The 16,541-nt window shown below is 45.7% G+C and overlaps 1 protein-coding gene across 4 annotated transcripts in view; it reads right to left on the bottom strand.

Annotated features, from left to right (window-relative positions):
• The window catches only part of HIVEP1 (HIVEP zinc finger 1), a 116,452-nt gene extending 103,808 nt beyond the window's left edge, over nucleotides 1-12,644 (bottom strand). For 2 of the 4 annotated variants that reach the window (XM_048938541.1, XM_048938544.1), the window contains exons 1-2: nucleotides 12,517-12,643; nucleotides 10,162-10,308 (exon numbers count right to left, since the gene is read on the bottom strand). In XM_048938541.1, the coding sequence (XP_048794498.1) occupies nucleotides 10,162-10,201 (40 nt within the window). In that variant the 5' untranslated portion in view covers nucleotides 10,202-10,308; nucleotides 12,517-12,643. Of the gene's footprint in view, nucleotides 1-10,161; nucleotides 10,309-11,790; nucleotides 11,847-12,516 lie in introns of those variants that run through there. The other 2 variants (XM_048938548.1, XM_048938542.1) reach the window with 2 other exon arrangements.
• Nucleotides 12,645-16,541: the final 3,897 nt, after the last annotated feature.

Raw genomic sequence — 16,541 nt, 5'->3', positions numbered from 1 at the left:
AAATACGCTGTCTTTTATTTTTATTTTCTTCAAAGGAAAAATAACATAAGAAAACTGAAATGTTCCATGAATCAGTGCCACGAAAAAGAACACATCGACAAATGTGTGCAAGACAAATTCACTGTGTACACTGTGCAAAGATTTATTGGAAAATTATTAAGTCAGCCCCTTAATAAAGTTCTGTATTTTCACAGTTCCAAATCTGCCTCACAAAAGCATTGTCCTTGTACTGAAGGAGGCAATTCTCTTTTAAGATTCGATGCATTAAACTATCACAACATGCATACTTAGCTCTGCCGCTTGACAACTGAGAATTACAGGAACATTTTGACATAGGATGTATTTTGCTAATAAAAATTGCAGAGTAAAAATATTTTAAACACAATTATTACACACACACCACTGTGTTTCCTTGATAGAACCGGGACAGAAACACAAACACTTCTTGCTGCATGAAATCCTGAAGCAGGGAGTAAAAACTGCTTACATCTGCTCCTCTGAGATGTGCTCCTCTTCAAAAGGCACAACTGCTAGAGATTCCACAGAGGTAATGGAATAGCAAAACCATCAGAGAAACTATATTTTACGTGCCATTTCTAAACATTCCTTCCTTTTTCCTGGCTCGGTATCACAACTGCATCACAATCTTTAGAGTAAGAGCAAGCGTTTGATCTTCCATCTGATTTAGCAGCACTCAGTAGTTGAAAACAATATAGCTCAGCATTAACTTCTACTTCCTAGCCCCCAAAATTAGGTCAAAAAAAATCAGAGGAAATCATGTGGCATGCTCTGGATATTCCATGACTACCACTGCTTGGCAGGGCTCGAGCCACATATTTCATAGGTAACTAGGAACACATACACAGTTGTTTTGTAGCTACGTTAGACCACAGGATCCTGCTCAACTACCACGTTTTCCTTTCCGCACCTCTTTCCAAACTCTGTGCAGTTTTGGCCCAACAGAAGGATTCACAAAGGGGACTGAGCACAAGTTTATCTTTTAAACACATAGGAATTTGGGGGAAAACGGTTCACAGGGCGTTTTAACGTATGGGTTCACGGTCCTCCTTATCACACATTCTCTGCTCACTGCTTCAGCTGTCAACCAAAGATGTTAAGTGCAGTTTATTACACTAACCAGATGCAATTATGAAGTATAGACAAAATCTGAAGTCAAAGATTAAAGCTACACACACACACACAGACTTTCTCAGCTTTAGTCTTCCACTAAAGGAAGACTTCACACCTGTGGGTCATTACAAAGCCATTTCTCTTTCAGTCACCAGAGGTCATAAGGGAATGCTATGTCAGCACATTCTCTGAGCCATCTCGTTCTGGGAGAAACTTTACAGACATTTTATAAGTTATTGTACAAAAACAAACAGTCCCACCCAGCCCTACTAACGAGAGCTTCCCCACTCCCTCTACAAATGCATCACTGAAGGCTCCAAGCATCTGCTATACTTTTTTTTTTACCCCCCTCCTCCTTCTTAATGTAAATATTCTGAGTTATGGTACCCTTAACAAGTGAAGGGAAAGACTGCACCTTGCACAACTTGGAAGTGTAAAGCCCAGCTGATTCATCTCCTTTACTAAAGGAAAGCCTTGCTTTTCCAAATGAGCAGAGAGCCTCAATTTCCCTCCTCATAATCTCAAAAGCCATTACTGAGCTAAAATTCTTGCTGCAGAAGGCCGACATACCAAAGAACGAGCAAGTCTAGGAAGCACATACTTGTATAACTAGCTCCTCGAAAATGCACAGCTCTGGAAAGTCTCATTTATGTTTCCTGGCATAAATATTTAGAGCAGTTTGCAATGTGAAATCAAATTGTCTGATCACAAGAAATTCAAGCGACATGCCTTCTGCACCAAAAGGGAACAATTTCAGGATTCAAACACAAACACAGCGGAAGCCCAAAACCAGAGGACTACCCTTTTCAAGTCAGACTACAAGGAGACTGTTCTGATGGTAACAAATGACTGTGGCTAGAACAAGAGTTTTCACCCCTTCAGCAACTGAGCAAAGCGTTCTGTCAGACAGATGCTACTCCCCACCACCAGCCCTGCGTGCAGGCAGCAGAGGGAGGCCCAGCACACCTCCTCTCCTTCCTGCCAAGGAGGGGGAATGCATCCCAGAGCCCAGGGGTGCTTGCCTAGAGCAGCAAGCAAGCACTTCCCATACTATTCTTTCCAAGCACCATGAAGTAGGATCAAGGTACAGATGGAAGGAAACTGCTGCATATTCCTTTGTTACTTCCTACAGACAATTCATTGCAACTGTGTATTTTTAAGTGCTTGCAATGTACTCGGAAAGCTTATTTTGCTAGATATAAAAGGAAATGTGGAATAAAGACTGACGTATAGAAGTTTTGAAAATACAGATGCAAGTGAAAACTTGTGAAGTTTTAGAGAAAAAATGTGAGACCCAAAGCCTGTCTGTCCTCTTTTGTAACAGATAATTCAGAGCATCAGTGACCATAAAACTGTGAGGAGGCTCTGATAAATAAGCTCTTCTGGCCTACCCAGATTTTGTTATCTACCTGCTATTTTCTAAAGGTGACATCCTGAAAATAGCCATTACATTGTTGTTTGCGTGGGCAAGTTCACTGCCTACACAGGACATTAGAGCAGCTATGCTACATACACATCCACTGCAAACCAACATCTAGACTAAGCTGAGAGGATGATACAGGTTGGCAAATTTTTATTTGAAGTTCTATTCTTCTAAATGCTCACAAGAAAATGTCTCTCACAAAATGTTGTTTCAGAGTCCAAAAAATTGACTCAGTTTCACCCCAAAGCCAAATGCCTGCTTTAATACAAATATTTGAAAGAACTGTGGCAATCTTACTTTTTGTTTCTCTTTGCACAGCTACGATTACATCTTTTTTATCCCCAAACCTTCTAAACACACTGGAGCTCGTGCTTCAGCAAATGCCCAGTCCTGTAGCATTTCATATGCTCTACTCAATTAACAATCAGAAAGATAGAGGATGCAAAGTTAAGACAATTACCTATCAGCATTGTTTCACTTCACTTTTATTCCTCAAATCTACCTTGCTGCTACGGTACATTCAAGCCCCATTCTGTGGCTGCTTTTTAGTTTGTATGAATTATTTTTTTAAGCTTTATTTTACTCTTCAATAATTTCTTCAAGCTTCATCATGATTCGAACTGCAATGATAAAGATGTCCAGTCCATACAAAACAAACTATTGTTCTACCATCAAAAGAACAGAATTAAGCTGTTTCCTCCACTTTTTTTTCCTTTAAATCAACAGTCATCCTTGCAGATGTGCCTCTGCAATCCTTTTACCTGGAACACCATTTCTTTATCCCTCTTTCTAATGTTATTTTTCTCCCTCTGAAAGCACCTATTTTTGCTACTGTCTGCATCCAGCAGGCTCGCTCTGCATTATTCCTTTTTTTGTGATATTTAGCACATGCTACACAACAATCTACATACAGAAATAATCAGGGTTGACAGTTGCAACTACATTTAAATGTGCTTGTGTTTTGATGGTTTACTTCAACTTTAGTCATACTTTGTCCATTCTGCATGACAGTTGAATGTCAAGTTTTAGGAACAGGTATTTTTTCTTGTTAATATTTTCTTGTGTTTTTCATTAATGTGTAACTAGGAAAAATTCAGTTCCCTCTTGGTTTATCAGTATACTAAAATTCATAGTCACTCCTTTAAGAACTTCCATTGCTTCTCAGTTTTGAGATTTGCCAGAAGAAGGAGGCTTTGCGGGTAAAAGCAAACAGCCCAGATGTAAGGAACAGATCTAATGTTAACCTGATAAAATACTCATCTTTGGGCAATTTCAGACTCTCAAAAAGCCTGCTTATACATGGCAAATACATGTGTCCAGCATAGTTTCACAAGGAGTTCAAGTTGCAATTCAACACACTGAAAGGAATAAGGTTAAAAAAAAAAAATTCAGTAATTCTACCTGCTCTGCTTCAGGCACTTTTTTCCCTCTCCATTCCCCACTCTTAGACCAGCACAAACACTTGTAAGCCCAAGCAACATGGAACAAGGAGGGTTTTAGCTATGCTTGCCTTTGTGCTTTCTCTCTCCAGACACAACCCTGCAGGGTGTGTGGGCCCAGGGGGGGCTGATCCAGCCTAAAAATTGCTCCCTGCCCTCGGTCTTAGCAGAACTAAAACAACCTCAGTACCACTTGGGAAGCTATGACCTTAATGACGTTCCTCTCTAAAGGCTCTCCCTGCACCCAGGGGCTTTCTCAGGGACATTATGCCAAGCACATGAAGTAGGCTACTACAGAAAATGGTATAAACATTTTAAACCCATAAGCCTTATTCTCTCTAAAGGCCCTAGCGGCTCTTAACACCAGCACCAATAGTCAAAAAGCTCACTCAGAGAACAGGTTTCCTCCTCCATCCCCAGTTCTGTTCCATGAGGGCACAGCCTGCATGCTGAATGCCTGCCCTTGCCTCACAGGGTCCCGGCACTGCACTGACTCATATGGGAAGCACTGTGGTTAGATATGATGGAATTTCTTGGGGATTTCCTACTGTTTTCTTTTTTGCTCTTTTTTTCTTTTTTTGTTCTTTTTTCCCCACTGTTTAGGCACTGAGTGCCTGCCTTACAATACTAACCACCTTATCCTCTAAGCCCTTAGCAACTGATGTGGTATCTCCAATTTACAGGCAGGAAACAGCGAATAGAAGATGCACCAAAAGAGTTGGCTAATCTCGGGTCTTCAACTTGAGTCATCTAGGTCCCAATTAATTCGTTTTTTAGGGTGTTCCGCAAGACCATGGCTACAATTTGAACATAAAACACAAACCACAGTTACAAAAACTGAGAATTTATGCCGTGGCACCTCAGCTTTGGCAAAACACAGAACACAATTAGCAGCTGGCTGCAGAAGCTTGGTTTAACAGAATCACTCAACCTCACACAAGAAGCTTGAAGGCAGAGGCAAGAACAAAATGCAGCTCTCTTAAGGCAGTGCAGTCTTATCCATCCTGCCAGCCTTTCCTCTGTTGCAATCCACTCTCAGCAGACATTTGACCATCGCCTGTGGCCACTGACAGAAGGGGCCCAGCCATCCTGAGCAGTGAACAGCATCAGACCCTGTCAAAAATGCTTACACGATCAGTTTTGGGGATGTATACCAGGTAAAAGATGGCAAACTATAGCTTTCAATTCAGACTTTCTTACACTGCAGAATATCTTAGTTTCTCGAATATAAAAAAATATACTATTCACATTACAATGGACTTTAACGGCTGCAGCCAAGAAGCTCTGTTATTAACATGCAAGCTCGCACTCACACTTCAAACACATAAAACAAAACCAAAAACAACAGAGAGAGAAATTCCATCATTCCACATCCAGGCTGAGAAATACAAGGCACAGAGAGACTTGGGCTTCCATGGTCTACAGGAGATACAGACTACGCATTGCATTGCAGGCAGGCCTGGCCAGCCAGCTGATACCTACAGGACCAAGTGATCCTTCCATCTTTATGAGGGAGATTTTAGTTTGAAGTGAAATTAATAGAAACAATAATATACGAAAGCAACACTTGCTGCCAAATTGATGCATATCTCTAACAGAATCACCAAGACAAAGCTCTGACTTCTTGTTCTACCTGTGTCACACATGCTCCAGAAATTTCAGCAAGATACATATTTGAACTGCCCTATCACGGTGCATTATTTTTATATCAGAAACAGTACTATGAGCTGAAAGTCAAGTGCTACTGCAAATTTCTCTTACATAGACCAAGCACAAGTTACAGATGTGAATCCCATAAAAAACTGCTTTTTTCCCTTTTTTTTTTTGAAATGCAAATCATGAGTTACAGCACAGCACAACGATCGATTCCCAAGTCTTACAGACTACATGACTAAGCACTAATGCAAAATATTAACCCATCAGCTTCTAATGTCAACAGGCCTATTTCAATATTGAAAGCACATTATAATTTTCAACCAACTCTAAAAGCCTTTGCTAAATTACTCTTCAGACATCACAGACATCTCACTCTCCTGGAAATCAGACACAGAACGTAAAAGATTTAGGCACAGTTCTTGAAGTTTATGGGCCCATCCACCATTTGTTTCAAATGGAAATATTCGACTGAGAAGGAAAAACAGAAACAGCAGAATTTGTATTAAAAAAAAAAGCTTATCTAGGAAAAAGAACGAGTTCAAAATATTTGCAACAATTTCATATCAGTGCATCACAGTTCTGCTAAACAGAGTACAAAGAATAAATAACTTCTCAGTTTAATCTCTGCAATTGGGTACACCAAAGCAAACAAAAACATGAGCTGTTTTTCCTCCTATATCCTCACAACCATCTGACAACAAACCCAGCTCACTCTGTACTGTTAAAAGCATGATTCTCTAATGTAGCTGTACCTCCGGGAATACATTTCTGCTTCTGTGAAATGTTTGCTACATCCATGTATCCGTTGGCCATGTAAACATATAGTGTGACTGCAGGCAAAGCAGTCTTCTACCAGCTGCCTAAAACATGACACAACAAAAAAGGTTAATTCTAAGAAAGACAATCCTCTGGATGTCTTGTAAGCAGTGAAGACTGCAACGATCCCACTGTTTCCAGCCCACCTCCTGAGCAAGACGGATGTTTTCCTCTTTGACAGCGCACTCATTTTCTGGAGGATGACAACACCTTCGTTAGCAACGCGATATATGGCTGAAACATCCATCCAAGGGGCTGAGACAACATCAGGAATGTCTGCTTATGAAATCCATTCTGGTTGTGTGGCTGACAGGTAACTCAGATATCGGGTTAGCGTTATGGTTTTGTCCCCCCCCCCCCCTTTCTTCATCTTAAGTCTGATACCACACATGATTCCTCACCAAAGCAGTCCCCTGCTGATGCTAATGCTTTTAAACCTAAGGACCTATTTGCATTGAGAAGCAGGGAAGACTGACGTGACAAAACAAAATAACAAAACAAGCATAGCATAGCTGATGCCTCACTGACATAAGGCATCAGATACAACATGCTCGTTCAGCTGCAGTCAAGCATTAAAACCATGTCACTAGCACATAATCACAAAAACAAACAGCTGACTTATTCTGTTGGTTTTATACACATATATACAGATAAATAAATTTTAATTGCAAAATAATGCTTCCCATATCCTGCCCTTTTGACACAGGTTCTTTCCTGCTGTGAAAATCAGGTTAGTATGGCACTATATATTGACTCATCTATAAACAGAAGGTGGAAACCAAGACAGAGGAAGAGGGTACAGGACCTCATTACACTCCAAAATGAAAATCAAACACAATAAATAAGTAAGCAAATCTGATCTTTACAGAGGCCATCCATGCTATTAAAAGCATACAAAATAAGTAAAATAAAGCCATGTCAAAAAAAAGAAGAGCCTTCAGGTTTCTTGCCAAAACCTTAAATTTAGCTCTATACATTAAACAATGCAATTTCATTTTCCCCAGACAAAAACATTACTTACAGTAAACAAAGGCAACATTAGAACCTTCAGAACTTATTTCTATGCTGCAGAAACCCACAAATTAACTTTTTTGGGGGGGGAGTAGGGGGATGGAGGGGGGAGAGGAGGAGGAGGTGAAGTTATGTGTTTGGTTGCTTTGGTTTTCTTTTGCTTCAGAATTTGTATACATATTTTAGGTTCTTGGACTCGGTTGTTTATTCTTCAGGCTTACTTGGAAAGCAAGTGCAAACTCAGCAACTCATCCAACGCACAACAGAGCAGCCAAGGGTTGTTAGACAGCGCTCTCTCAGAAAAGTTAAACATTGATGAATCCCAGACAAGCCCAGGTAAAGCCACCAGCCATTCAATCACTATGGGGCAACCAGAGGGGTTGAGACAAGGAAGGAAGAAGCCAGGTGGGGGCACGGGGCATTCTTAGCACATAGTGCAGGAGGTAATAATTAAGTTTAGACAATGTAAACATGCCTTTTATCCTCAGAACAAAAGCCACTTAATATCGCATCTTTATTTCATCTTAGATCACAGCCACACATTCTTTTTACAGATCTTGTTATTATCTGTACCAACAGCCATAAATTAAAACACCACAGCCATAGAACACGTTCATTTGGTTGGTTGTTTTTATTTTTCATGGTTAAAGCTCTCAATTTGAGGCTGGTCCAACCTCCCATACACAAAAATAAGCTGTGGGAAAACAGAAATACAGAATCTTTCAGCCTCTTCCAATTCCATCAAAACCTGATGTTTTCAGCAAGCATCTTCTGATACATTCTCAGAAACAAGTAAAATAAACTGAAATCCAGCTTTCCTCATTATCTAGACTAAAAATGGAAATAGGGCATAACTAATGAGAAGTAAACTGATTTTTCAAATCACTTCACCTCTAATAACCCATTTAGTAGCACTATATGCTCACAACATGGTGAGGTTTGCAGAATCTGGGTAGCTTCAACAACCATTTCTATCTGTTAATGAAAGGTTTCGTTGTCCTTTCAAATTATGGGCTCATTCTCTACCTGTATTTCTTTTCCCAACATTTAACCCACCTTGATTTATTTGAAACCTCCATTTGTTACAGAGAAATATAAATTGATGAAAATTTCTATAATAGGGGCAATAAAAGCTAAGTGACTGGGGAAGTTACACAAGGAAAAAAAAAAGCAATTATTTTCTTACACAATTAAGAATTTAATTAGATTATTTATTTTAAGCATTTACTGAAGTGAACACAAAGCTAGGAAACTTCACATCAGACTCAACTCCTTTTAGTTTAAAGCAATACAAGAGTAGATAACAGAACACTAAAAACCGATCACCTTTCTATTTGATTGGAAAACATAACATCAGCTGTATCAGCAAGCTGTTAAGCAGCAGTATTAAAAACTAAGACCTAATTTATTGCTCAGAAGAGGAAGCAGCATCACCAAACATCAGCCACAGCTGAGTTGCCCACTGTTGCTTTTCTTTTCACAGGATCTGTGATGGAAGTTGATCCATCATGCTGAACAACACTACTCAGCACTTCCTGAATGAAGACACTGCTAAAATGTCTTCTACAGCAGAGCTGCCACGTGGTAGCAGTGACACAGGTCACAAATGCAATGCCTTTGGTACAGCTGCATACACCAGTGCTTAAAAGCCTCTCAACTGTACACTAAGTGAAACATATGCTTACATTTGTTGGGTGCTGCTGTTTAAAAAAAAAAAACAAACAAACAAAAAAAAACAACCACCCATCAAAACAAAATGTAGCACAGAAACAAATGCTGTTCCTGCCTCTAAAACTTCACGTTGCTATTTGTGGTTTGTCACTGCTTCTATTTTCTAAAGGGATGTTTCCCTAATGCAGCTGTGAAGCTCACCTTAAAAGGGCTGATCACAGCCACACGTGAGGGTGCAGGTGGAAGCATGTCTCCTGACTGCTGCTCATCAGAGCAGCAGTGGAAGAGTGCTTACTTTCTGCACACATGTCTGCTCTTCAACTAATCTGTATTTTTCCCCCTTATTTAATTCCTCCAGGGCCACTTTGACCAAGACAGCAACAAACAATCGCAGGATCAGATTGCTGGTGTTCATCTGCCACCCCTGGCTCTGCGCAGTGTGCTGGGATACTATTCAAGGAGATGCCCAGTTTATGGGGAGGTCACTCACACTCCTGCTCCTCTCTGAGCTCTGCTGTGTGTAAGGGAGTGCAGCAAGGAGACCAAGGTCAAACCTAGAGATTCCTGAGGCAGCACAGTGACAGAGGTGATAAATAGTGCAGGGGCATGCCTGGGAGAAAAGCCCCCAACAGCAAGGCACGCTGATTGCTATCAAGAAAAACAACCCCTGGCTGACAGCTCTCACACTGCCCCTACATTACACACTCAATTCCCACCTCCTGGTATATTTCAATTGTAAATTCTTTAGTAAGGAAACAATGCGTTTTCCAAGCTCAAGCTGGCTACTGCTTTAAGCAGAATGAGAGTGCTGTCATGCACACTGCAAGAATAAGAACAGATTCTGCTTATTTCTCTCAAAATTTGAGAAGCCTCCTGGGTTACTCCTAGAATTGCTGGCAAACAGTGCTTGGATCAAAGCAACCTCCTTAAGCACATATTCCTTCAACCTCCCATAGCTGGAAGCACACCCAAGTTCCCCAAAAAGCCCTTTTTCCTTAGCTGACAGCAACATACCTCTGAGATTTCTGGGATGTATCTGCTTCGTCCGAGGCATTTTCCTCTAATCTCGTACACTGCTTTCTCCTCCCAGAAATGAAAAGTACAGCAAGCAGAGAGGTGGCAGCTCCATAAACTTGTCAGAGGGGTCACTTAATCCATATGCTAATAGAAAAAAAAAAAAGTTAAGAGATGTGTGAATTAATAAGGAAAAAAAAAAAAGAAAAGAAGAAAAAAGATATCTATCTGCCTAAATCAGCTATGGAAAAGAGTGAGGAGCACAAAATATTTCTGTACCTATCCTTTTATGGAACGGTGTGCTCAAATACGATAAGGAAATTAAAAAAGGGGGACACTGTTTTAGGGATTTCTCAGGAGGAATGAGAAAAACAAGATCCTTTATTTTCCACATTCATCAGCTGTTACCTAGCCTGAAAACGGCTTCCAACAACTAGTGTCCCACGCAAATAAATCCAGAAAACTAAACTAAACTTGACATCGGGCTTCAAGATAAGGGATGCTCATCTGCAGGGGGAAAGGCAGAACCAGCACACACAGGGAAACCCACAGTTCTGGAGTGCAGGTCTGGAGGAACTCCCAGGGAAGAATTATGCTTGCAGCAGGGAACAGAACACTCACAGCCCTTTCTCCCTTTTCTAATGTTCTGCTGCTATACTTCCAGCATGCTTCATTACCTGAAATCCCTTACAGATCTATGGCAAAGCACTTATAGAACTTATAGAGAGTATAAGTGGAGCTGTTGCACTGTTCCAGCTCAACTGAACAAAACGCCACTTATTTTTATAGTCATGCTACCTCGAGTTGAGACATTTTCTTAGTTAGCAGCAGGAAGAATTTACTTGAATTTATATAAACTCCAACACAGCTCTTAATACAGGCACAATGACTGCTGAGAGGAGAGAGCGTGTAGGGTTTTTAGCATTTTCAAGCCGGACAACAGACGCTTCGTTAAAAACAGAATTCAGAACCTCTACAAACACTCCACTTAGAGCTCAGAGGAGCATTAATGTTTAACGCTGCTTTTGTCTGCGGCTGCAGCACGGACCCAACGAGGGGCAGGCACGGACACAAAGGGAGCAACAAGAGGGATCTGCGGGATCGGGGACGGAATACCGAGCGGGGGGCTGCTTTGTGCGAAGGACGGGGGAGGTGGCGGTAGGGAACGGGGGGGGGGGGGGGGGAGGGAGGAGGGGAGCCGGGCGGCACCGCGGTAGGACAGAGGAGAGAGGGAAGGGAAAGGAGGAGGGAGGGGGGCGGAAAAAAAAAAACATGAATGAATGCGGAGGGCGGAGCCTGGGAAAACCCCTCCGCAACGCCGCGCCGAACAGCGAACAAAGCGCTGCGCGTGTACGCGTCGGGGGGGGAGGGGGGGAGAGGGGGGGGGGTAAAGGGGGGGACGGACGGCAGCGGGGCCGAAGGGGGATGGGGGGAGGGGAGGGGGAACACCAGGGAAAAGAAAAAATAAGAAAAAATAAGAACGAGATATTGAAAGAAAAACAATGAAATTTAAGAAATTAAAATCAGGTCTAGAGAAGCACTCGGTCCCTGCGGATAGGAAGGAAAAGCGCCCGCCTCCCCCCGGCTCCAGGGCAGCACCCCCCTCCTACCCCCGGACCCACTACAAACCTGGCGGAGGTGCCGTGGCGGCGGCGGCCGATGGCGGCGCGCGGGGGGGCGGGCGGGCGGCAGCCTCCTTCCCCTGACAGCCTCCAACACAAACATGACCCAGCGCCGCCACCGCCGCCTCGCGCGGCCCCAGCCCTCCTCTTCTCCTCTCCTCCCCGCGCCGTGCCCCCCCCACCCCGCCGCTCCCGGGCCGGCCCAGGCTCCGCCCCCCCGGCGCCGAGGGGCGGGGCGTGGCCGGGGGCGGGGCGGGAGGCCCCCGCCGGGCTCCCCTCGGGGAGAGCCGCGCCGTGACCGGGGCAGGGCGGGGAGGTGGGGCCGAGCGGGAGGGAGGGGGCGGGGGGGGTGTTTTACCGTCCCTCACTTTCTATTGCAGGAAGCCGGGCCGGAGCAGTGACGTCACCGGGTCTCCCGGCCACGCCCCCACGCCCCGCCGCCGGCCCGAGCGGGAGGGGGTGGGGGAGGGGTCACCGAGGGGGTTTCCGTACCCCCCGGCGGGCCGTACCCGCGCTCCCTCTCCCTTAGCCCCGCTCCGCTGCCGCCGGGCGCCGTGCGCGTCGCACTCCCCCCTGCCGCCGCCCGGCCCCCGGGGCACCGGCACGGCCACGCACACGCAGCGCCGCGGCTTGACGCGGAGATCCCGGAGGTTCCTCCCTCTCTTCCTTCCTCCCTCCCTCCGTCCGTCCCTCCCCGCCCGGGCTTCCCCGCGGCCCCGCCGGGGGAACTCACCGCCGCGCCGCGCATCCTGCGGCCGGGAACTTTTCATGCCGGGCGGCAGCCGGCGGCGGCAGCGAGCCCCTCCGCCGCTGGAAGTGGGCGGGGGAGGAAATACGAGGAGGAGGCGCGTCGAGCTCGCCGTCGCGGCGCCCCTTTTTTGGCCCGGGCCGCGGGGAGGTGGGAGGGGGCCGGGGGCTGCGCTGCGCCCATCAGCTGTGCGGGGCGGGCAGCTCGGGCTGGGAGGGGCTCCGGGCGTGTTTGGGGGGGGGGAGGAGGGAGAGATCCTCGGGGGTCTGCCCTGGGATTTGTGCTTCGCCTGGGTTGGGGACCACCGTCTGCAGAGGTGTTGAGTTTTGCAGAGGTCCCTTTATCTAACGGCATTTAATCGCACGAGGCTTTTGTGAGCGAGACGGGAGAAAGCGAGTTTGGAAGGTGAGGAGCAGCGGGCTGCAGAGCTGCGTGCAGGCGTGAGACCGGCCCTCGGCCACAGCCTCGGCCATCTTCCCTCTTGAGCTCGCTTAATCCGTACCTTGAAAACGCTCAGGGCTGACGAGGCGCCTCGGTGGGCTCCCCGCCTCCTGCCTGAAGGAGCAGCGTTCCTTCCGCAGAAGACAAAAGCCCAGGGGGACAGCGCGCCTTTAAACCACCTGGAGGTGGTGTGCATCACCATTGCTAATGAGAGATTTATGGGAGGATCAGACCCTCAGGGAGCACCCCTAGGAGGAACGTTCCCCTGCTTCTCGTCAGACGAGATGAACTCCCCAGCAGGGGCTTTGTTCGTCTCCCTCTGGCTTTCAGATTTAGGGCTGCTGCTAAAGAACAGAGTTGCCACCAGGCTGATCATATTAACGTGAATATGATCCAGCAGGTGCTGTTAGCTTAAACTAGTCATCCAGATCTGACTGGTTGCTAACCTGAGATCCAGTGACCTCTGAAATTATCTCCAGACTTTGACTTGTCCCGTTCAGCTGTCCTATTGAATCTGTCCCGCTGGCCTTTGCAGCACGCTGCATTCTTCCCTTCCTACCCTCTCCCTGAAAGCTTTAGGTTGTTGTCGCCTTGCCTTAATAAGGGAAGAAGCACCAAATGCTGCCCTTCCTCATACAGTGCCTGAGAACAGGGACATAGTGCAGCTGCTGCTGGTGGCGAAGGAAGTCCCCCATCCACACTGTCTTTGTGAGGTCCCGAGCAAGTTCAAAGCAGTGCTCCCATCTGCAAGACGGAATGGTGGACAACAGCAACCCCACTGGAGCCAGCAGGAAAGTGTTCTGCTGAAAGAAGTCACCCAGCAATGTGAAAACCCAGTCCTCTCAGCACACCATCATGTACAGGAGAGTGATAGGTGCCCTTCCTCTGCAAACAAGTGCAAACTACTGTCTTACAGCTTAGTGAGGTGGCAGAGAGGAGACAGGTCCTTGATAGGGGAGAGGAGACAAAGAGGACAATGGGGTGATAGTCCTGTGTGGGGCCAGGAGTTGAAGTCCACAATCTTTATGAGTCCCTTCCAACTTGGGCTGTTCTGTGATTCCATATCAGATGGTGCCAGCTGATACACATTTCAACATGCAAACAGCCATCTGGAAGGCAGTTTGGGTCAAAGAACACAACGCCAAGACAAGAGTCTGGCCCCATGAGGTTTGTTCCCACCGTGAGCCGAAGAAGCAGCTGGAGAGGCTCCTCAGCCTGCACACCTCACATGGACAGGGGTAGGGGCCAAAGAGTGGGCTCCAGCTCATCTCCAGGGTGGCAGAAATTACAGTCCTGAGGGCAGCCCTGGGAAAGCTTCGAGAAGTCAGCCACACAGGCTGTGTGTTCCCTGCTCGTGTCCTCTGGGCACACCAGACCGCTTCATCCTTTTCTGTCTCTTTTTCCATCGTAGAAAGGAAGTGCATACCCACTCAGTACAGAACTTTGGGGAAAGTGCTATGTGTGCTTGCTTGTAGGAGGCACAGACTAATATCCTCCAACCTGCAAACGAGGGATGCTTTTTAAAAAGTTTTCAGCAACATCTGAAATGCCACACTGATGTGCACATTGAGAATATCTTCCATAGCAGAATTTAGGCACTTCTAAGAGTTTCACCTACAAGATTCCTTTTAAATGACTCTGTGTGTATCCAAATGGGGGAGATTAAGACTTTTTTCCTGCTAAAACGCCGCTGCATTTTCAGGAGGACACCTATTTTTAAACATCCTCTAGATTTACACTTGAAACCCCTACGCTCAGAAACCGGTGTTCTATAATGGCTCATAGGTATTTTATGTATAAGTATATACACACACACACATTTGGCTCTCAGGAAACCATGATACATTAGGTACTCTTAAATAATTCATTGTTAAGCACCCCATGATAAATCTCTCATTGAACAGTGTGTGATTTTGCTGGAATTCTCGGTATATATTGAATGTGAAGCACTGTGGTAAATTTAACTGCGCTGAGCATCAAATGTAAAAATGTTATATTGTACATTACATCCTGGCACACAACAGAGAATCTTTATTATTAAGGCTTCGGGGAATTTTTTGAGGTAACTTCTGAAGTTCTGAAAAGGAAGGAGGGAAAAAAAAAAAAAAAGACCGTGCACCATTTCTCTGTAAAAGCTGAAATCTTCTCAGAGAAGGGAAATTCTGTAAGTAGTCTGTACTGAATTAACATAGAGGCTCTGTCAAGGAAATTGCTATCTAATAGCTTGTGCTCTGGGGCTCCTCATTCAGTGCCATTCAACTGGAAGGATCTTGGTTTACCTGGTGCCAGCTGCTGCTCAGAGCACTTCCAGGGCTCACCACACTTGCAGCCGGGCTAGGACAGCATCTGCTCCCACTTTCCTCCAGCAGTAGCTGTCACCCCATATACTTACACCTCTCCCTTGTCAGCAGCAGCCAGGTGCTCTGCTGGAGGCAGGCAGGGACCTGGCAGCACCTGCTGCCCCAAGCACCAGCTGCTTAGCAACCTTCTGCATGGCACTGCCTTCTGTCTGTCCTCCCAGGGCATCCTGCAAACTGATTCACTTCTGATTCGGACAAACTGGCACTGTGTGCTGGAAAAATGCTTTACTGAGGAATTCCAGCCTTATTTTCTGCTTTTCCCAGGTACTGCTGCTGTATGCGGTGGCCACCAAGGAAAGTGTGAGTCCGTCCAGCTCCAGGTTAACAAAGTGATATGGGGTACAATTTACCAACAGATCTTCAAACTCTATTGCGTATTACTAACCAGAAATTCAACTGGACATTCAGTGAGCTTCACAGTCGCTGATGCCACATCTAGTTAATTGTACCATGTTCATCATTAGTGTGGGAGTGCCTCAAACAAGTACCTGTGTTTATGATGCCATGCTAACATCTGTTTGGGTCAGGATTTGTCCTCTCTCCTCGGAAGAGCCCTTACAGCTGGGCCACTTCCTTATGAGTGTTCACTGGAGAGCTTCCTGGTTGGATATTAGGAAAAATTTCTTTCCATAAAGAGTGATGAGGCACTGGAACAGGCTGCCCATAGAGATGGTGGAGTCACCATTGCTGGAGGTGCTCAAGAACTGCATGGATGTGGCACTGAGTGTCATGGCTTCTTGGCGTTGTGGGGATGGGTTGGCAGTTGGACTAGATGAGCTTAGTGGGCTTTCCGACCTTAATGATTCTGTGATTCCCAGCTGTAGCTCTTGTGGGCATGGGAAGCAATGCCCTCCTACCCAAACTGTCACCATGGCCTGGCATCAGTCCTCTTTCCTGTCAGCATAACAGGCCTCGTGTGTCCAGTCAGCCACAGAGCAAAGCAGTTGCTGAGGAAGATACCTTCTATTAGAGTCCCTGTGCCATCTCCTTTGGCACCACAGCTCTGTTGAGGCTGTAGCACCATGCCCAAGCCACACACATAAAGTACATGAGACCAGTCCTCGTTGCAGAGGAAGGTGGAGAGGTCCAAGAGCCCCTCAGCACCCTACAGGCTGGCTGCATGCCCTGCCTGGCCAAAGCCTCCATGACGGTGTGACAAAATCTAAGGGGAAAGAAAAGAAGCAGAAATAGCAGCCAAGTTAAACCAGT

This window comes from Lagopus muta, chromosome 3 (genome assembly GCF_023343835.1).
Source record: "Lagopus muta isolate bLagMut1 chromosome 3, bLagMut1 primary, whole genome shotgun sequence".
NCBI lineage: Eukaryota > Metazoa > Chordata > Aves > Galliformes > Phasianidae > Lagopus > Lagopus muta.
Note: the sequence above shows the minus strand (reverse complement) of the source record. Positions and strands in the feature narration are given on the sequence as shown.